Genomic DNA, 23,377 nt, shown 5'->3' with positions numbered 1-23,377 from the left:
AGGGGAGATTATGAGGTCATCATCTGAGGCCCTGGATCCAACTGTGCCTAAGGTCAGTTACTCCTGAACATTCCAGTTAAGTGAGCCAGTAAATTCCCTTTTTTGTTTGGTCTCAATCACATCTCTGTTACTAGCAACAAAAAGAATACTAAATAATACACATATTAAGCTGGGTGCAGTGGCTCACGCCTGTAATCCCAACACTTTAGGAGGCTGAGGCAGGTGGATCACCTGCGGTCGGGAGTTCGAGACCACCCTGACCAACATGGAGAAACCTGTCTCTACTAAAAATAAAAAATTAGCTAGGCATGGTGACACATGCCTGTAATCCCAGCTACTCAGAAGGCTGAGGTAGGAGAATCACTTGAACCCCGGAGATGGAGGTTGTGGTGAGCCAGGATTGCGCCATTGCACTCCTGCCTGGGCAACAAGAGTGAAACTCCATCTCAATAATAATAATAATGATAATAATAATAATAATAATAATACACATATTAGATACTCATAGTTACATACAAATGTGGGCCAGAAAATTCTAATAATGAGAACCTGTATCGTTAAGTTAAAGAGTTTATTCCCCCATTAAGTAGAGATAATTTCTGATTACTCAGGCCTACTTTCCTGGTTCCTATATTATTCCATTCCTTTTCTTTTCCTCTTCCATCTTATGCATTTGCTCTTTGTCTTTCTGGTTTCCTTTTGGCCTTTTTATTATTCACCTCCACCACAGTAGAGAGAAAAAAAAAAGCATGAAACTTACATTGAACAGCTTTTCTGGCTTTTATAAGGCTCTTTGAAAAGTTTCAGATGAAGAGTAAGTTAAAAATATGGACTTAAAAGCAATTACAAAATCATTTTGGGGTTTTAGTTAGCCATTCTATCCATGACCTTTTTTTTTTTAAATAAAAACCACTTTTAAGCTTGATGAAAGTCCTTGATGTCATTGCTTCCACGACAAAAATACAACCTTTTCTGGGTTAGTTTCCTTAATCATTAATGCTGAGCTGTAAAATATTCTTTCCAGTTTAAAAGTGGCATCAAATAAGTAACTAAGATGAAATTAGTAGTAATTTTGGAAATGTGGTCATTTGGCAAGCTGATATTTACTGAACATCTACTGTGTACTAGGTTAGGCTCTGGAAAAAGCAAATATGAATAAAACATAATTTTCAAAATCTAGCTGGATCGGCAAGTCTGAATTGAGACTGAGCAGGAGAGGCAGAGGTGAGGGCTGAGCCTGGAGCAGCCAGTTGGCCCATATTGAGAAGGACCTACTGAAGGCTTTGGAAAGTAGATACTATAGAGAGCCGAGGATGGTCTTCAAGAAGTGAAAAATGTGCTCATCTACTGGGGAGAGCTGGTGGATTATATACAAGTGTCTTAGTTGTCTGACAGAGAAAACTCACTTTAAGATTACATGAATATATGATCCATATGGTCTACCAGGACATCTCTTTTATATATTGATCAGGTTAATCTGAGAAAACTGGAAGTACAGGCATGTAAGCCACCAAAATTGTGGACTACAGTTCACCCTCAGCAAGAAAGCGAGTGTTTTTTCATGTGTCATCTCCTGGATTCCCGAGGCTTTCTGGGTTACCTCAAACCTGGGCCATTTAGCTTCTTATGGGCAGGGACATCATCATGTTCATCTTTGCTTTCCCTAATGTCTAACTCAGTACTTGGAACATAGGAGGTACTCAGTAAATATTTGTTGAATTAATATAACATTAAATAAATCATTCAGTTCTGAGTAGTCATTGTTTATACTTGTTGTAAATATGGTTTTATATAATTTCCAAGTGTGTCTGCCCTTTTTAGGTCCTGTATTTTCATTTTGGCATAGTCTGCTTTCAGTGGCACCCAGCTAGAATTTGCTTGCTCAACAGAAAATCTCTGGCGACACCGAATTGCATATCCTGGCTTGATTGCTGATGGAGAATGGCAGAGCACACACTCTATCTTTAACTTGACTTTCCATGTATAAGAGAGGGGATGTTTTTGTTTGTTTATTCTGAAATGGAAAACAAAAAAGTAATGCGTACTAGTTGTGAAAAAAAAATCAAGCAATATAGTAGGAGGGAAAATTCTCTAATGGTATATAATCTTCTAGGCTTTTTGTATGCATATATCAAAATATTTATGTACTCACCATGTATAATGTTATGTAACCTACTTTAAAAATAATCCACACATTATGGATAATTTTTCATGTAAATATACATATTCCTAACCGTTTTTCTGGGCAGCATAGTATTCATGGTATGGATACACAGGAATGTGGTTAAGAGGATAACATAAAAATGAACGAAATTTTGTGTTCCTTAAAAACTCATATCAGGAAAATCTAAAGTATTTTTTTAAAAAACAACAAAACTTTGATTCAAATCAAAGAGGTAGCAATATAGCTTCATTTCAGAAATTGCTAACTTAGTGCATGAATATTGTAGCCGTGCTTTGCTTCATCATTAACTTTCTCTAATCCTATCTAGGAACCCCAAAGAGCATGGTAAACATTTTACAAAGACTCCTTAAAGATGCTAGTCTGGACTGAATTGATCTTTAAATCTAGTTGTTTTTAAATGTCTTTTAGTAAGGCCCGCCTTAATTGAGCCTTTTTCTTAAGATCCTGATTTTAAAGGGGTAGATGGCTCAGAAAACTGCTCCAAATCACCAAATAAAAAATCAAGTTCTGAACAGTGAGACACCTGTAGGCCCATCCCCCGCAGTTGTCCCGAAGAGCACACTTCTTCATCATGTGTCTCCTGAGAGTCAGAGATCCTGCAGCTGTGCCTGAGGAGGACTGGGGTCTCCAGGGTCTTGTATTGCTAAACCTAGTTTTTGTTTTTGTTTTGTTTCTATTCTCTTTTCTCTTGCCTTTTTTTTTTCCTCTGCGGTGTCTCATTTCTCCTAGAGTCCTGGCTGACTCCCCTGGGGATGAATCTGCCTGCCTGTGCATACAGGAATCCACAGTGTCATTAGGGTAGTTATCTCTAATTTATTCTTCCTCCTTGTGATTAGAAGAGCTCGGTCTGAATATTGAAGAAAACTCATGTGGGCTCTTGTCTTTGTGATAAAAGCTTCTGTCCCATAGTAATTAGGCAGAGCTCTAGTTTACTTCTAAAACATGATTAACTCCTTGGAAAGGAGGGGAAAAAACGGAAAGTTATTTAAGATGGGTACCCTAGGGGAACAAAGGAGAGGCTTTTCCCATTGTTATGCCTCCTAATTAGGCCAAGCCCAAGGTTGCTGTATGCCATTCCAGGAGGCAGTTGCCTGCCTGGTAGGATAGGAGCAGAGGGGTGACAGAATGAAGCTGACATCAGAAAGGCCCAAAAAGAGCTTAGGCCCCCCCCCTTTTTTTTTTTTTTTTTTTTTTTTTGAGATGGAGTTTCACTCTTGTTGCCCAGACTGGAGTGCAATGGCACAATCTCTGCTCACTGCAACCTCCACTTCCCAGGTTCAAACTTTTCTCTTGCCTCAGCCTGTCAAGTAGCTGGGAATACCCGAGTGTACTACCACACCTGGCGAATTTTTGTATTTTTAGTAGAGACAGGGTTTCGCCATGTTGACCAGGCTGGTCTTGAACTCCTTACCTCAGGTGATCCGCCTGCCTCGGCCTCCCAAAGTGCTGGGATTATAGGCGTGAGCCACCATGCCTGCCCAGGACTTTTTAAAAGACTGTATCTTCTGGACTTGCCTCCTGTTCCACCTCTGAAGGGCCTTTGGGGAGAGAAGGAGCTTAGATCCCACACTCTGTTCTGTAGTTCCTCACATAGTTTTTCTCACTCAGAATCACTGAAAGAGGTTGGGTTGCCTTATTCCTCATGACTCTCAGTTTTGCTTGACTTGTTTATGGTGAACATGTGGTATTTATATAATCAGAAAAACATAAAGCCATATTCATAGTGTACCAATGGGGAAAGAGAGAGAAAAATCAATTGTTTGTTGGGACTGGCAACAGTGTAGTGAAGTCAGCATTAACAGTAAGAAGGGTACATGGGATTATGAAACTGTAAAAGGCCCCTGAGGATTCTGAGCAGAGTTCATTCTTAGCTTGACTGGGGGAGCTCAGTGCCAGGCCATGCTGCACCCCACAAGGGCCCTGTCCAGACTTCTCAGCCCAGGGAATTCTTCATATTGGACAGTTTTGGCCTTCTTTGATGGTCAGTATTCTCAGCTTCAGGGCCCTGTGTTTCAGGCAAGATAACCTATTCACTCATTCTATAGAATGCTCAACCTGGTGGTATGTATGTTAAGTAGGTAGACTGCCTGGAGACACAGATTGAGCACCAACAAGTGATTCTAATTCTAATAAGAATTTTAGAATGTTAGACTCCTTATATATCCAGTCTGGTTGCTATCAAGCTCTTCTTACCAAGTTCTTTCTGAGATCCTTCTGGTGCCTATACCTGTTTCTTGAATTATTTCAGTCTGTGAGCCTATTTCTATGAATTAAAGATACCTTAATTCCCTTATAATAGTTGGTAAGTGAGTCATTCTATGGTTATATATAGTGTAAGATTTAGAAACAGTCACATTAAAAATACTGAAAATACAAAAGATGATGCTAACTCGTTCCTGGTTATACCCTGACCTGACTGGAGAGAGTTATTGTATAAAGTTCTAGGTCTCCTCCATCTTACTGAAACTAGATTTAGGCCGGGTGCGGTGGCTCAAGCCTGTAATCCCAGCACTTTGGGAGGCCGAGACGGGCGGATCACGAGGTCAGGAGATCGAGACCATCCTGGCTAACACAGTGAAACCCCATCTCTACTAATAAAATACAAAAAACTAGCCGGGCGAGGTGGCGGGTGCCTGTAGTCCCAGCTACTGGGGAGGCTGAGGCAGAAGAATGGCGTGAACCCGGGAGGCAGAGCTTGCAGTGAGCTGAGATCCGGCCACTGCACTCCAGTCTGGGCGACAGAGCAAGACTCCATCTCCAAAAAAAAAAAAGAAAGAAGCCAGATTTAGTTTGTGCTTAAAAGAAAAGACGGGAAGGGTGCCCTGCTGTTTCTCTGTTACACCCTTCAACTCATCTGAAATCCTGTCTTGTGTTTTCTTCTTGTCCTTTGCCCTTGCATTTGCCGGAGGAGGACTTTGGGGAAATAGTAAGAATGCTGTGGTAACACAGAGAATTAATTTGACCGTGCTCTGAAGAAAGAGCATGTTGATTTCTCACTAATATTGGTTCCTCCACCCATCAGAGCAAGGCCAGGGATGTGGTACATTACACAAACCAGTCCCATTTGACCAGCTGTTTTTGGATGTGTCGAGCCCAGAATTCAACCTCTTTACATAGAAACATGTTGCCTTCCTTGAATCAGTTCCTGTGAGACTAAAGAAAGTCCCGTGTGGCCCAAGCATGATGTAACAGGGATGTGTGTTCACATGTCTTCAAAATTCAAGACACACCCTCTGAGTTCCTGGCATCTTTTTACTATAATAATCACACAGCCACAGTCTTCCTTCTGTGACCCTTGAAGGCCAGAGCCGCCTCGCCTCGGCTGCATTTTCTAGTGGGCCTGGACAGGAGGACCCAGCTCTGTTTCTTATGGGTCTTGTGGATGGTGCTGGGAAGTCAGGCTTGCCTAACCGGATATCCAGAGCTTAGCATTTACAGCTGGACAGAGCTCTTGTGCATCTTGTTTTTTTGGTTATTTAAATACTCCTGATTTAGGGTAGAGAAAGGGAATGGATTTCTGTTGCTTGAAATTCCCTGTGACAGTATTTGTTTGCTTTAATTGGCGCTAGATTGAAGTTTCCAAATTCAGATGATGATGAAACCAGTTCATACTTATTTGAAAATTGAAACTGGTGATACTTATGTTAACTTTTGATTTTTAAAAAAACCAATAAAAAATAAAATTTAAATGTAGTATTTGATGGCGATGAACTTACTAATGATAAAGTCAATTCTCACTTCCTTCAGAGTCCCCAATGGTAATATTAACAAATGGTAACATTAATAATTTTAGAAATGTTTAGAAATATGTGCAGTTCTATAGCCTGTGTGTGAAGTTGTACATTAGCCTTATACACATAGGCACTCTCACATGGACAGCAAGGAAAGGCAGACCATTGAACTAATCTTTAGCCTTTAAAATGGGGCAAGTTACTCACTTTTCTGCATTTCTTATCCCCATAAGATTCTCTCATCGTAGTGGAAAGAAACTAATACTTCTCAGGTTCCTGTGATATGCCACATTTTTCACTAATTTCTTTCATCTCTTTAATCCTTACAATAAGCCTGTGAGATGAGTGCTATTGTGTTCATTTTAGAGACGAGGAAAGTAAGCCTTGAAGAGGTTAGAGTACCCAAAATCATATAGCCAAGATTTGAAGCCATGTTTGACCAAATCTAAGGTGTGTTATATTTTGTAATAATGATGATTGTACTTGACCCCAAGCCACCTTTTTTAGCCCCTTATAAACATGATTTGATAATAGCTAAAAAATTATATTGAGCAGCCTTAAGAGGAGAGCTATTTGATACACATGTACACGCGGGTGTGTGTGTCCACATGAGTGTGCACGTGCGTAACCCTCAAACTGATATAAGATAATGCTACTAAATCACAACCTAATTGGAGATAGAAAAACTAAAGTTCACAAAGAGTGCCTCCACTTTAATGTGGAGGTTTGATCACATATGTATATTCCTTCTTGTGATTCTTTTGAAATTATTTCCATGTGATAAACTAATCAAGTTAATCCAAAAAGACTAAGAAAGTGTGAACCTTTTTGAGATATCAACAGATTTCAGCAAATAATAGAACAAGATTGTATCACAGAAAGTGATACAAGATTGGCAAGAAAGAGACACTTTTGTGCCTTCAAAGTAGTGTAGCAGTAGAACACTTGAGAGATTTCTTCAGGACTTAGAAGAACCAGATATTGTAGAAGACAGAAAAGACAAAAACAGCAGATTGGTTTAAAATTGTATATGAACTGTAAGAAGTAGCTGAACCCCCTTTTTCACCCCGGAAAGCTAAGTGATAAGTCTCCAACCCATGATAAAAGCCAAAATTTATCTTTGGAGACAGACTTGGGACTCCAGACAAAGCATAGGACAAAAATGGGCATTTTGTTAAAACAGGGGATTATGCCTGCCAGATGGTAAGTCTACAGCCCCTTTCTCTGCCCTGCTTCTAGAATGTAGCAACCAAACAAGAGAGTGAAAGAGTCATTTTTGTAAATATCAATCCACCTCTGAGAAAGTATCTCCATTTATTGGCTCCACAGTGGATCCCACCATTTACAAATGCTGTATGTATACACGGTGCTTTTAATTTTATTTTTAGTATAAAAATATTTTATTTTAAAATATGATTGAAAACCAAGGATCACCAGACTTTGGAAAATGACTCTCATATCAAGGAGAGAAGAAAATAGAGATAATGTGAGATTCAGAAGAAAACTTAAAGTATAATTCATTTCCTCAGAGAGTTAAAGATGACATAAGAACAAGAATAGGAAGCACTGAATTAGAATTGGTCAGAAGACAAGGAAGAGTACCTGGAAATTAATAATATAATAGGTGGCAGATTCAGTTAAAGAGCTGAAAGACAATACAAAAGTGGCATCATTTGCTATTTTCAATTATGTGTAAGCATTAAATTGATTTAAAAAATCAGTTGTCTAGTGCTGTGAAAACTTTTAAAACAGAGAAAGGAGGAGTCAAAATTGAATGAGGGGGATAACCAAGACAGATACTGAATCAGGATGTTTAAATTTTGGCTTAGGAGACTCAATTTTCAGCACAGTGGAATAAGGCACTCCCAAACTCTACACCTCCATAAAAGTAACAATAACATTGACAAAAACTGTTAAAATAAACTTCTTCAGAATTCTGGAAATTAAATAAAGGCTCACAACAGTCTGAGGAGTGTTTATTTGAGAAAAAAAAACAAGTGACTCTCAGGAAGAACAGCAAGACTTGTGGAATTTTAACTTGCCCTAATTCTATTCTCCTTTTATCAGTGCTACAGTAACCTTGAACACCAACAATCTTTATTTGTGGCATCTTTGAAAGCCAGCATGGTAGCAGCCACTGGAGAGGACAGAACAGGTTTGGAGTACCTCAAAAACCCCATCCCAGAGAATTGCTGTTATTTGACCTATCCAACAGCATGCTAAAAAGCTCCATTCTCAGGGCTTGCCTTTATTTGACCTAGACTCAGAACTTGCTCTGTGTGAACAGCACTACCCACAGAGCGTTTGTCGAAAACAGTCAGTGGTAATTGCTTACCATCATGGCTGCCCAAGGCTCCATTACCAGGTAGGGTCAACAAGAGGCTGACCAAAAAATGTAAAAGGAAAATCTGGGGAAATGAGATGGCTACACGGGGTTTTATAAAACTTCTACATACACCAAGGAATCTAGAGGGCCACATAGATACCCAGGGCTTTGTAAGAGCTGAGAAAACCTGAAGCTCTCACTCGCAGCTGACCTTGAGGCTATGCGCAAGAAGGAAGTGAAGAATGAAACAGAGTTTTATGGCTTGATGGAGTATTTAATGCATGCCCCAACACACACACACACACACACACACACACACGCTGAAAGATTTACTGATTCACAGCATTTAAGGAAATCTGTCATGTCATTAGTGGACTACTAAGTGGTTTCATATATAAGGGACCTTCAATAAAATTAACTGATGACTTCTCATCAGAAACCACAGAACCCAGAAGGTAATTGAATAACATATTCAAACTGTTGAAAGAAAAAGATTGTCAACCCAGAATTCTATGTCCAGCAATACTATCCTTCAAAAATGAAGGAGAAATTAAGACATTCCCAGAAAAAACAAAATCTAAGAGAAACACCTGCCATACAGAAAATACTAAAAAGAATTCATCAGGCTGAAATGAAAGGACACTAGAGATTAACTCTAATCCATATGAAAAAATAAAGTGTGTGGCCGGGCGTGGTGGCTCACGCCTGTAATCCCAGCACTTTGGGAGGCCAAGATGGGTGGATCATGAGGTCAGGAGATTGAGACCATCCTGGCTAACATGATGAAACCCCGTCTCTACTAGAAATACAAAAAAAAAAAAAAATTAGCTGGACATGGTGGCAGACGCCTGTAGTCCCAGCTACTCGGTAGACTGAGGCAGGAGAATGGCATGAACCTTGGAGGCAGAGGTTGCAGCGAGCCATGATCACGCCACTGCACTCCAGCCTGGATGACAGAGTGAAACTCTGTCTCAAGAAATGAAAGAGAGAGAGAGAGAGAGAGAGAGAGAGAGAGAGAGAGAGTTGGTAAAGATAAATATATAGGTAAATGTGAAAGACAATAGAATGTATTTTTGTTTGTAATTCTTTTCCTCTGCCATCTGATTTGAAAGATAACTGCAAAAAGCAAGAATTTTAAAGCTGTGTAGATGGGCTTATAATGTATAAAGATGTAATTTGTATGAGAATAGTACAAGGGAGGGGAAGAGAATGGAACTATATTGATGCACATTTTTTGCAAACAATTGAAATTAAGGTAGTATTCATCTGAACTAGTTTTAAGTTAAAATATTAATGATTAATGACAATCCTCAAGGCAGCCTCTAAGAAAATAACTCAAAAATGCATAGTGGGAGAAACAACAAGAGAGTTAAAATTGTGTACTAGAAAAATACCTAATACAAAGAATGCAGTAATGGCAGAAGACAGTAATGGCAAAACAGAGGAACAAAAAGGAGATACACACAGAAAACAAATAGTGAAATGACAGGCATATATCCTACTTTATCAATAATTACATTACATGTGAGTTGATTAAATGCTCCAACCAAAAGGCAGAGATTGGCAGAATAAATTTTTTAAAAATGATCCAAGTATATGCTGTCTACAGGAGACACACTTTGAGTCAGACACAAATAGGTTGAAAGTAAAAAGATGGAAAAATATATGTCATGCAAACAGTAAAGAAAGCTGAAATGGCTATGCTACTATCAGACAGAATAGACTGTAAGACAAAAATTACTGGAAACAAAAAAAGAGAGATTTTATAATTATAAAAGGATTGCTCCATCAGGAAGACATAACTATAAATGTATGTGTACCTAACACCTGAGCCCCAAAACACATGAAGCAAAAACTAATAGAATTGAAGGGAGAAATAGAAATTCAATGATAATAGCTGGAAGCTTCAATACCCCACTTTCAATAATGGATAGAACAACTAGACAGAAGTTCAACAAAGAAATAGAAGACTCAACACTCTATGCCAACTAGACCTCAAAGGCATCTATAGAACACTCTAAACAACAGCAGATACATGTTCCTCTCAAGTATAAAGTAGACTACAAATTGAGCCTCAGTAAATTTAAAAGATTGAAATCATACAAACTTCTCCAATCACAATGGAATGAGTTTTTTTTTTTTTTTTTTTGAGACAGAGTCTCACTCTGTCACTCAGACTGGAGTGCAGTAGCACGATCTTGGTTCACTGCAACCTCTGCCTTCCAGATTCAAGCGATTCTTGTGCTTCAGCCACCTGAGTAGCTGGGATTACAAGCATGCACCACCACACCCAACTAATTTTTGTATGTTTAGTAGAGACAGGGTTTTGCCATGTTGGCCAGGCTGGTCTTGAACTCCTACCCTCAAGTGATCTGCCCACCTCGGCCTCCCAAAGTGCTGGGATTATAGGTGCCAGCCAACACGCCCAGCCCTGGGGTGAAATCAATAATCAGTAACAGAAAGAAAATCTGGAAATTCTCAATTGTGTGTGAATTTAAAAACACACAGACACACCCCTAAATAAGCAATAGGTCAAAGAATAAATCACAAGGGAAATTAGAAATGAATGAAAATGAAAACAAAAATGCAACATATCAAAGCTTATGTGGTATAAAGCAGTGGTTATAGGGAAATATACAGTTTAAATGCTTATGTTAAAAAATAATTTTATTACATGTATATTATACCTAAATAAAGCTGATATTAATATAGAAAGAATTGGTGGCCCATATTTTTGACTGTATAAATTTGCATACTACCATATATTTGTAGTTGATAAATTTTTTCTGATTGTGGTATAATTCAAGAAGAATTACTAACACTTTCAAACCACATGTAAAGTTCACTGAAAAAAAAACCAACATAGTTTTTAAATTGTATTAATAAATATTAATCTTATAGTTAATTATATGCATGCTAAAGCAGTTAAAGAAAAGTGTACTGATGTTTGCAATTTAGTTTGAAATGTAATAACAACCAGAACAAAAAATAAGATGGGTTGACAGATAAATAGATATGTGATAAAAAACAAGTGTAATAAAATTATTTTGGTTTTTGTTTCTGTTTTTTGAGACAGGGCCTTGGTCTGTAACCCAGGCTCGAGAGCTAATCATAGCTCATTACAACCTCAAATTCCTGGGTTCAAGTAATAAAATGTTAATGGTAGAACCAGTTGATATGTTTATGGGTATTCATTATAAAATTCTTTCACTTTTGTTGTATGTTTGAAAAGTTGCATAATAAAATGTTGGAGAAAAAACAGTAAATTCAAAATGTCATTCTAACCCTGAACTATTTACTATTCCATAATTTACTAAGTTAATATCCTACTGATCACAAAAAATTAATGTTTTCTTTAAGGAGCCCTAGCTGTTTTCTAGGCAGTACTTTCTTACACTTTGGGAACCTGATGTGTTATATTATTGGTAAACATTTTGAAAACGATCACCAGAGAGGTGTTATACAAGAGCATAATGATATTCTATGAGGAAATAGGATCTTATAACCTCAGGGTCAAGCTTCCTAAGAGACTCTTCCCAGAGTCTAGAATTATATTATTTATAGATTATATTATTGTATTGTATGTTATTATTTATATTATATTTTTTAGGGATTCAGATCAGCTTACTTTATGTCCCCTAATTTCTGTAGAAAAAGTTGGGAAGTAGGCCACATGTAGACAAATTAATAAATTCATGCCTGCTCAAATACAGTTCATTTTTCCATCCTGCCATTTTCCAGCACTATATTACTTCTACAGATCTTGCTCTTCTATTTTGAGAAGGCAGTTTAGATGCCGCTAAACTCATTCTCTGCTCTCCCTGCATAATCCTGCAAAGCTGCTGGTGTTGAGGCTTCAGTGTCCCATGCAGAGTGATTTTCCAAGTGATGAAGCAGATTCTAATCAGTCTAAGATCCAAATACAGACTGGGAGTTGGACCTCTGCCACCTTTCCCTCCAGCTCTCGCAACACAATGGGGAATTCCTGTGAGGATCACTGGGTGCACTTCAAGCTCCCCTGATCCTATGGCCTCATTCCAGCCACAGATCTTCCTGTCTGGAGCATTTCCGGCCCTTCTGTCCTTTGGCTTGGAGAGTTCATCTCAACCTGGGAAGGGACAGAAGACTTTGGGGTTATCAAAAGCCTGTTGAATTATCTGATGCAAGACTAACGGGTTTGTTTGCCTCCCTGGCTCTCTTCCTGAGCTTCAAAGCAGCTGAGAAAACAACTTTTTTCTAAGTCTTGGACAAGGAGGAAAACCCTGGCATGAAGGATTTCTGTCGCAGACACTTGGCATAGCTAGAGGAAAGGTTTGTTTAACTTACCAATGGGTTTTATTAGCCTAGGACTCCAGTTGAAGTGAGATAATAGGGTCCCTGTAGAAGGACATTTCAGTCAGTGGACTTCTTCCCTAATTTCTCAACAGGACCCTTGCATAAAGATGAAAGCATCAGACACATTCAACAAGGAAATCCCCACTGAATTTATCAACGACCACATAATCTTGCTGATCATGAGGGAGACTGAGACAGGATTAAATAACTAGCAGGACAGGAAATTGTGGATGGATACAAAGTCATATTTGGGAGCTATCTACTTTAATTGCTTCTTGCTGTACTTCTCTTTGCTGAACATATTACAGTCTCTGGGCCCCGCATCTTCTAGCAGATAGTAGGGATAGAAAGAAAGCCAGTCCTACCACCTGCCCTTACAGGAAGAAACTCTTCTGCTTATACTTTTCCCCTGCCAGCTCATTCCACTCTTCCTTTCACCCCCCAACTAATGTGAGATTTGGGGTTGGGATGGGAAAGGGAAGGAAATAGAAAAGAGGAAGAATTCATGACTGGTGTACAGGAAGCCTTCCTGGCACAGGAATTAGAGAAGAGAAAGTAGAAGAATCAGTGCCAGCTTACCCTCAGCCTCATAGCTGCCTATTCACGTCTGCTTTCCTGGGCCACAAAGGCAAAACTCACTTTTTCCTAAGGTTGGGGCTGTATTACAGGAACTCATGTAAACTGCCAGGACCAGAACTCTATAAGCAGCCTCCAGGCCAGGCGCGGTGGCTCACGCCTGTAATCCCAGCATTTTGGGAGGCTGAAGTGGGCGGATCACCTTAGGTCAGGAGTCTGGCCAACATGGTGAAATTTGGTCTCAACTAAAAATACAGAAAATTAGCTGGGTGTGGTGGCAGGCGCCTGTAATCCCAACTACTCAGGAGGCTGAGGCAGGAGAATCACCTGAACCTGGGAGCGGAGGTTGCAGTGAGCCAAGATCGTGCCACCGCACTCCAACCTGGGCAACAAGAGCAAGACTCCATCTCAAAAAATGAAAAAATAAAGCAGCCTCCAGGACAGCCTGTGCCCAAGGTTCCTGATGTCTCTCTGCTGCCTGCCCCACACTGGCCTTCCTAGCCACCCATGGAGAAGGACTGGACTGGGCTGTCTCAGATGAGGGCCACACCTATACTTTAAAAAGCGGGACCCAGACACTATCCCTAGAAGGTGTCGCCATCCTGGAGAAGGCCTGGGGTTACTATGCCCAGCACTTTCTGTTCTGTGGCTCCTTTTCCACTTTCTGAGCCTCTTGGAAGTGGGATCAGGCCAGGAAAAACATGTGATGCTATAGCAAGCTGAAACCAAAGACTTGACTTTGGGCCTGGCCAAGCCGAGAATCTTGGCAGTGATTGACTGGGAAGCTTGCTGTTTTCTATGGCATTTTCTGAGTCCCCTAACTTTGGGAAGAGGGAACCAGATAAGTCCTAAAAATGGGTATGAATCAGTTGAACTTCTGTGGGTCATCAGTTTGTGCATTTATTCACTCATTCAGTCTCGTATTTCATAATGAAGCTTCTTTTACATGTATAGCACCACACTAGAGGTTTGTGGGACCAGAAGCAGCAGCAACAACGAGAATGGTCAAATAGATTATGTTAAATTGAGGTAACATTCACCATAAAACAGTAAAGAAAACTAATAATTAAAGAGTACAGATAAAGTGTGAAGGGATGAGAGAGAGAAGACTTTAGGCTAGAGAAATCGGCTGAAGCTTCTGGAAGAGGTGACATTTGTATTTGGACTTTCAGGGATGAAGGGCAGAAGGAAGATTGCCAGTGTGGAAGCTTGCGAACAGCTGAAGCAGCCCGCACGGATACCCTGTCCAGCCCCCTTCTTTGTCTTGAATCATGCAATATCCATGCAGGAAAAAAAAAAAAAAAAAAGCCCTTATTTGCTGTTATGTATCCTGCCTCATTTGATGTATTATCCCAGAAAAGTGGATTGAGTTGTATGTAGCAGATTGGGAGCTGCCATTGTGGTGGTCAAAAGTACAGACCAGGTAGTACAGAACCAGGTAGCCTGGGTTGGAACCCAGCTTCAGCACTTACAAGCTACCCACCTTCGAGGATTATTGTGAAGATTAATGTCTGTTGGTTGTTGTTGTTCTCATCAGCATTATTACTGTAGGAACCCTGGAAGCCTCCCCTACCCACTCCAGTCCTATTGCACTTTCTATCATTACAGACTGTTTCTCCTTTTTGAGAGTCTTATATTACAATGCAGACACACCTAAGAAGGCTAATGCAGGAAGGTTTACCAGCCCTCACTTTAGGGGTAGAGATAATTAGCTGACAGCTTAGTTACTGAGGGCAAAATAGAAACCTGTGGAGAGGGACATAAAAGAAAGAGGAGAGAGTTTTCAGGGAGAAGCCCATGGGCCCCAGTGGCCAATTTTCCTTCCACGCTTTATTTAGAGTACAAAGGCCTCTGAGTTTCCACTTGTCATTGGATTGAAACCTCCACACACCAGCATAGGGATGAAGTGAAGAACATTGAGGAAGATGCCTGCCCATCATTCTCGGAGCCCTCAGCTGAAAAGCACCATATTGGGCTCCGGAGAAGGGAACAGAGTGAAATTACAGAACATGCCCAGATCTGCTGAGTTCCACTGAGAATTCAGAGCTTGCCTCTAAAAAATAAACTGAGGGAGAAACAGGTAGCAGTATTTTAATAAGTGCAGATTTGCAGAGTGTAAATTGAATCCACCTGGCCCAGAGTGTGGTACTCAATAAATGTTTGTTGCTGGATGGGTTGAATGCCCTAGAGTGAGGAGCACATAGTAGAATGTCACAGTGGAAAAAGCCCAAAGGCTTCCCTGTATTGTCTGTCTTCTGCCACCAGAATGTCAGCTCCATAAGATGAGGGACCTCTCTGTCTTGTTCCCTGCTCTATACCCTGCACCTAGAACAGTGCCGAGCACAAAGAAAAGAGCCCAGTAAATATTTGTGGATTGAAAAAGTGCATGGATGGGTGGGTGGATGGTACACATAACCAAAATTGTCTCCAGATGGTAGTGGGATTGGGGATCCAGCACCTAGTACATATTTGATATACCTTAAATGTTCCTCCAAAGACTTGGTGGATAGTGGGATCAATTAATCGAAACAGAGTCTCACTATGTTGCCCAGGCTGGTCTCAAACTCCTGACCTCAAGCAGTCCTCCTGCCTCAACCTCCCAAAGTGCTGAGATTATAGGCCCGACCCCTCTAGAGAATTTTAAAATATGGGGATCACTTACCTTGCAAGGATAGGTAAAGAGAGGAGAAAGTGTATTTGTTCCAGTGCAGTTAAAGCTGAGCTGGTCTGATATGAAGGAAATATTCAAGAAGAAACAATTTGGCTATTTGTGGGAGATGGGATTAACTGCCCACATACCACATACCTACCACATGGAGCCCCAGGCTTTCTGAGCCACAGAATTTTTCAGTAGGGCCCTGTTGTTTTACTAAGTAGCTAGGCCTCCCTGCAGGGTATCATGTATTGAAGAAGATAGAATGATACTTGAAAACTGCCTAAGTCAGACAATGATTAGAACTCCCCAGATTTATAGAATGGCTGAACATCTGAGCCAGCACAACCTAAATTATCTGCTGGGGGTTGTCTGCTTTAGAAGAGGATAGTTTATAGTTTGAATGGCAGAAGGGTCATGGGGCATTAATTTGGATCAAAAATAGGGAGGAAGCTGTATGTATCCACAAAGATACATGGCAAGCATCACTTTTTTTCCTGAAATATATTGGGCTAGAAAGCTAATTTACACTTCCCCTCACTAGTATATAATACAACAGAATCTTCAGGTTAGAAAACTCAAAAGCAATATGCATCTCATAGTCTATACTAGTATATAATAATAGCATATAATATTACAGAATCTTTAGGTTAGAAAACTCATAGTAAAAGCAATATGCATCTTCACTCCAGTTCTCTTACCATGATGTTTGCATTGAAGTGTTTGTGGTCATGGATTGCTTTGGACCTCCAACCACCTTCTTTGTCATTTTTTCTTTTGGAATTTGGGTCCCAATCCAAACACATTGCATCAGGCATGGTTTGCTGGGTGAGGAGGAGAGCAGGACTATCACCTCGCTTGTTCCACATACTATATCTCCATTGATGTAACCTGAGAACATGCTAGATTTTTGAGACTTACATCTCACAGCTGACTAATATTGAACTATAGTTAACCAACATTCCATTTTCTGAATGCTGAATTTCATTTTGCCTGTTCCATAATGAATCATTGGTGCTCTGTTCTCAAGGACAAGGCCTTTCATTTAGTTCAATAAAATTGCATTCCAATCAATGTGTAGGATTTGTTCCAACATTCTAACCAAATTGAGATTTGTTTTGATATCATGATTATCTAATCTAATATATGAACTCTTTCTCTTAATATTTCTCTAAATCTTCTGTTACCTTCCCATCAGTTCAGCATCTCATCAGTGGGTTTAGTTACATGATTCACAAGTCCAAATGTCACCTCTTCAGTGAGATCTCATGATACTCTATCCAAAATTGATGTCCCCACCTCCAATCCAATATACTTCCTATATTCTTTATCTGCTCTTTTCATCCATTGCATGGATACTCATCGAACATAACATTTTTATTTATTTATTTTGTACTTCTTATATTTCTTTAGAATGTAAGCTCCATTAGAGGAGCAGTTTTTATAAGTTCTATTCCCTGCTGGATTTCATATGTGTTGTATGGGTGTATTTGAATACATCAGCAATATCATTCAACTCAGTAAGACCAAGCTAGAATTCAGTACAATCTACTAGAGGTTGCTGCCCCTCACCAGGTTACAACTGACATTTTGGTCACTCATAAGTCCACTTAATGGTATTAGCACCCAGCTCAACTTATCTTCACTTTATCCAGAAGGCTATCAAGAGAGTTTGTCACATTTTTTGCTGAAATCAGATATTTTGTGTTGGTGGTAGCCCTCTGATCTATCAATCTGGAAGTTCTTTTCCAAAGAAAGGAAATGGAATTCATCTGACATAACTTATCACTTCCTTTTTCTAACTGCACACAGATCATCCTTTTGATGACTCATTTTAAATCCTGCTCCAGAAGGACAGTGTATTAATCAGTGACCTGTCCAAACTCTTTGATTTCTGGCAGGGAGGTCCCTCCAGGCGTGAGATCCTTTTGGCTGGGGTTCAGGGCTTGTTCGTAGACTGGCTATTAGAAGGTGGAGTTAGCACCACAGAGTTGGAAGGCTTCGGCTTAGATGCCATTCTTGTGTCGCATTGGAATATTACATTCTTTTTTTGTGGGTCTCAGCTTCTGCAGTGCATAATATAAAAATGGTATTATTTTTTAAAATATAGCATGAGTTATTATTTATTGCTATTTACACCCTTTTGGTTTCATGTCTAGTTGCTACATACAGACAACAAAGATCTGAGAATTTTTATGTGTTTAGTTTATTTTTACTGCTGTTTGGATCTAAAGGATTTACATTTATCTTATCCATTTCCTTTTTTACCACTCTTTCTGACACAGCTATAGTTTAGGCCCTTATCATCTCATCACTGAATTATTGGCGTCGCCTCCTAACTGGCCTCACATCTCCCATCTCTTGCTTCTCCATCTTAGACTTTTCAATCAGGCTAATTGCCTAGAACCTGGCTACTCAAAATGTGGTCTGTGAACCACAGCATCAGCATCTCTTGGGAGCCTGTTAGAAATGTAGACTCTTTCAGGCTCCACTCAAAACGTACAGAATCAGAATGTATAGGTCAACAGGACCCACAGGTGATGCAAACCCACATTAAAATCGAGAACCACTGTCTTTTCTTCTACCATGCCATTCCCCTTCTAAGGGGTATCCTTAAAATTCACATTGAACCGGGCCGGGCGCAATGGCTCACACCTGTAATCCCAGCACTTTGGGAGGCCGAGGCAGGTGGATCACGAGGTCAGGAGATCGAGACCATCCTGGCTAACACGGTGAAACCGCGTCTCCACTAAAAACACAAAAAATCAGCTGGGTGTGGTGGTGGGCGCCTGTAGTCCCAGCTACTCGGGAGGCTGAGGCAGGAGAATGGTATAAACCTGGGAGGCAGAGCTTGCAGTGAGCCGAGATTGTGCCACTGCACTCCAGCATAGGCAACAGAGCTAGACTCTGTCTCAAAAAAATAAACAATAAAAAATAAAAATTCACATTGAACCATCTCCAAACTGTCTCAGGCAGAAAGGGATCCACCTTAATCTTCAAATGAGATATTTTTGACATGAAAGTGTAAATGCCCACCTTTACTTTCTTCTCATTGGTTCTGAGAATGATTAACTTGTTTATCTAGATAACTTTAGAACATTTGTAAAAATTACTGCGATTCAACTGGAGACTTTCTTCTGGTAGAAGTCAACTGATATATTGTTGTTTGGTGAGTGAGGGTTAAGGGAACCATTTGTGATGGGTTAGTTGGAAATGTTCCTATTATTTATTATGAATTTATTTTGTGTTTGACACAGTGACAGGTATTTTGCATACTTAATGTAATCCTCATAATAATCCCACTTGGGAAGGTGTTTTTATCAACATCTTACATGCGAGGAAACTGAGACTTAACAAGTTTAGATTGTCCAGAGTCACAGTTTTGGTTAGAGTTCAGGCTGCACTATAGTAACAAAGATAAAAATACAGTGGTTGAGACAAGTTGCTCTGCCCTGAGAGGACTGGTGACCCCGAGTGGGAGACACTGATGCTCTCTGAAGCCACCCAGCTTCCCTCTCTCATCCTGCCTTGTCATCCCCACAGTGTTGTCCACACCCATTTGCTTGGATCTGGTTCCTGCCTTAGGAAGGGTGAAAGGGAAAGTGAAGAGCACACAGTTTTCTTATGAAAACATAATCCAGAAGTTCTACCTGTCATTTGTACTCACATTCTGCTAGTAAAGGCTTGGTCACATAGCCACACCTACTTGCAAAGGAAGCAGAGAAATGTGGAAACTTGGGGAGTTATTTAGTAAAGGGAAGAGGGGGAATGGCTGCTAGAGGAAAATTGTAGGCTCTGCCATAAGCTCCTAGCCGATGAGTGGAAGAGCTAGATTCCAAGCCCATGACTAAAACCTGTGATCTTTCCATCACATTTTTCCACCACTTCTCATACTTGACAGCAAATATTTGTTGAATTGAGATAGGCCAAGGTATTATATATAAGCCTTTTGATTATTTGAAATAGTTTCTTCTTTCTCTCTTGCCTCCCTGATTACCTACACAGTTCAGGGTTCAAACTGTCCCTGTTTCTGATAATGTTTTTTTAATTTGTAAAACAGGAAACTGATGTCAATCTTTCTTCAGTAGAAATACTGTAATAAAATAATCCTCCAATTATTAGAGGTTCTGTAAAACCATATGAGATGTGATAATGGCTTAACGATACTGATCTTTTAGATGACCAGATAACCATCTCCTTTAAAATAAGTGTTGTCTTAGGAAAATGCCATTGCTGAAAACATTTTTTGATATTTTGGCTGGTATATCAGTTAACTCTTGCTGTACTAATGCTTCATGACTCCACCACCAAAATCTCAGAGGCATGCAGCGATATTTAATTTGTGTATCTGTAGGTCTCCTGGGGGTCAACTCTTTAGCCTGAGTCTTCCTGGCCAGCTCTGTTTCAGGTATCTATTGCCCTCCTTCTGAGATAGCAGACTAGCAGGGACATACTTTTTTTTGACAATGGCACAAATGTTAAGAGAACAGCTAGAAATACTTGAGGCTTTTTGAGGCCTCGGCTGGGAACTGGCACAACCTGTGTCATGCCACCTGGCAAGTCATATGCCCAAACCCACAATCAAGGGCCATGGGAAATGCCGTACACCTTAAGTAAGAGAAAATGTAGTCACGTAGTAAAGGATTTGGTGAAGGACCAGAGCCAACAAAGAAACCTTCAATTGCTTTGCCTCTCACAAGTTATTCTGAATATTTGCAGTGATAGTAAATCTTTTAAAGGTACCTTTGAATTTTTTTAGTAAAATGGCTAAGTTTATAAATAAAATTAGAGAATCAAGCTAGGTTTATTTTTAGGCAGAAAGGTAGCTATTTAAGCATGTGTTATAAAATAATGAGGCTTATTTCTAAAAGAATTGATTCAAGAATATGGCATTTGATGGCAGAATAGTTGAAATAAATGTACAGCCTTTTAAGGTGACCACTTTGAAAGGATAACACTCATTTAAATATTGGGTTATAAATTTTTTTTTTTAATAAGGCTTGTTACTTATAATCCTATGTTACCACTTTGTCTCAAAGTGGGAAGGGGATGTTATAAAATAATGAGACTTATTTCCAGAAGAATTGATTCACGAAGAGGGCATTTGATGGTAGAATAGTTGGGATAAGTGTATAGCCTTTTAAGGTGACCACTTTGAAAGGGTAGCACTCATTTAAACATTGGGTTATTAAAAGGTTTTTTAAAAAAATAAGCCTTGTGACTTACAGTCCTATGTTACCACTTTGTCTCAAAGTGGGAAGGGGAGTGAATAGAGGCCCATCCCTGATCCTTTGACTAATCCTAGAAAAATGTGCTTTATGTGCAGATTCTTATTGCCAAGTCCCCTCTGGCTCCCTTCACCTCATTTGTCTATACCATCAAGGAGGAAGGCCTGGTTCTTCAAGGTAAGATCCTTAGATTAAGCCATTTCTTTCAGCTGATTATGCTCAGTGCTGCCCATTGCTAGTGGTAATTGCTGCTATGGTTCTAATAGAAGCTAGCTCCAGACAGAATCAAAAGCCAAGATGCATTGGCCAGTGATATTTACCCTAATGAGAGCAAGAGATCAGCAGTTGTGGCAAGAATTTGACAAAGAAGATTGAGGTAGGGCTGAAGGAGACCTACAGAATTTCCTAACAAAGTGAGACAATCAAAACATGAGGATCAAACCAAGAAAGCTTGGAATTGCTACCACCCCATTCCTCTTTGCAGATCCTATGGCATGATGTGGGCAATTATTCTGACACCAGTGGGGAGGTGAGGAGCCAGTGCTGCCCCAGAGCCCTCTTGCTTAACAAGCTGAAGAACCGTCTGGGTTGGCAGCCTCTGGGGCACAATGGCATGACTCCATGAGCCCTACTTCCCTGACTCCTTCTGGTTATCCTGTTTCCTTTTCCTGTCCTGTCCTGACATGGTCTTCCCGCTGGGGACCAGACCTTTAGGACCTATACCTTGTCACATGAGCCCGGGACTTAGAAGGAGCTAAGTTCTTGCTTAGGGTAGAGCACCCTGAGGCCACGTCCTGGAACTCACTGATCTACAATGGCGGTTCATTTCTAGATGCTAGATACGCCAGTGGTTAGGAAAGGCGCCGGATTGCAGGTCTTTCCAGAAAATAATTAACATAAAGGAGTAAATTCAAACACTGTTAGAAAAGTCAGCCCATGGCCGGGTGCGGTGGCTCAAGCCTGTAATCCCAGCACTTTGGGAGGCTGAGACAGGCGGATCACGAGGTCAGGAGATCAAGACCATCCTGGCTAACACGGTGAAACCCTGTCTCTATTAAAAACTACAAAAAACTAGCCGGGCGAGGTGGCAGGCGCCTGTAGTCCCAGCTACTCAGGAGGCTGAGGCAGGAGAATGGCGTGAGCCCGGGAGGCGGAGCCTGCAGTGAGCTGAGATCCGGCCACTCACTGCACCCCAGCCTGGGTGACAGAGCGAGACTCCGTCTCAAAAAAAAAGAAAAGTCAGCCCACAAGATCAGATGTCCAGAACTGCTTTGTGGATGAGGAAGGATCCACACAGAAGTGCTCAGGATACACATCTGTCCCCCGCTGTCGGGCAGGAGACCCCACCCACAGAGATGCTTAGGTGAATATCTGGCCTCACCCTAGCGGAGCATATTGTCACTGCTGTCCATGGGAGAAGGCCTGCCCTGAAGGATTTATAAGTTAAGTATTTTTCCCAGGTTTGTGAAACAGGGCAGTCCCTGTAATTTCCCCATGGAGACACATTGCATTGCAAAGACCTAGCAAGGATTATGTGGGGCAGGCTGGGGAGTTCATGCTTCTAACTAAGGAACAGGCTGCAGCCTTCCCTTTCCTTCCCCTTCTAAAATGTCTGCTTCTTAATGGACTCACAAAGCAGCATGTTTGTTTGGTGCAGCTGAGCTCCACAGCGGGGACTCTCAGGTCCACGAAATTTGGGGTGAGAACTACAACCTTTGGCTCTTAGCCTTTGACTTATGCTATCCAAGTTCCTTGGTAAATATTTTTTTTACAATTGCAAATAGTGTTTTCTGACAAAAGAGCAGAGATTTTAAGACCAGATTAAGCAAAGCAAACAGCAGACTTCTTTGTTACATACTCTCTAAGGGTGTATAACTAATAAGCAATCAGAAAGCTGGACTTTTATTTACCCAGTACACAGGGTGGCATTCAGCTCTTCATTTTTAGAGGCTTTCTTAAAAGATTAGAAGTATAGTAAGTAGCAAATTTAGATGAAGATTTCAAGAAATTCTATGGAACACTTAGATGAAGATTTCAAGAAATTCTATGGAATTATCTGAGGATAATTTCAGATAATTTCAGAAGGAAAAGAGTTTGTTCTGCTCAGATGACCTGTTTGAAGAGCCTTGATGTGATACATGCACCCTGATCACTAGGCGTTTTGTTAAATAGCATTTCTAAGCCTGGTCAAATTTGGATAACTTTTGGGATAATATTTGTGAGAACAAGAGTCACTGAGTTGCCTCTCTAATGCTCATTGCTAAGATCATGATTTTAAGAGGGAAGAGAAAGTTATTTAGAGAAAGTAGAGCCTGGAAATACAATGAATTGGTAGAGGTTAAA

General features: G+C 40.3%; 1 protein-coding gene across 4 annotated transcripts in view; it reads left to right on the top strand.

Annotated features, from left to right (window-relative positions):
* The window catches only part of RAD51B (RAD51 paralog B), an 800,423-nt gene that overhangs the window by 622,761 nt on the left and 154,285 nt on the right, over positions 1-23,377 (top strand). For all 4 annotated transcript variants that reach the window (XM_011949703.1, XM_011949704.1, XM_011949705.1 and 1 more), the window contains exon 10: positions 21,133-21,211. In XM_011949703.1, coding sequence (XP_011805093.1) covers positions 21,133-21,211 — 79 coding nt within the window. The remainder of the gene's footprint in view (positions 1-21,132; positions 21,212-23,377) is intronic.

This window comes from Colobus angolensis, unplaced genomic scaffold, assembly GCF_000951035.1.
Source record: "Colobus angolensis palliatus isolate OR3802 unplaced genomic scaffold, Cang.pa_1.0 Scaffold3, whole genome shotgun sequence".
Taxonomy (NCBI): domain Eukaryota; kingdom Metazoa; phylum Chordata; class Mammalia; order Primates; family Cercopithecidae; genus Colobus; species Colobus angolensis.
Note: the sequence above shows the minus strand (reverse complement) of the source record. Positions and strands in the feature narration are given on the sequence as shown.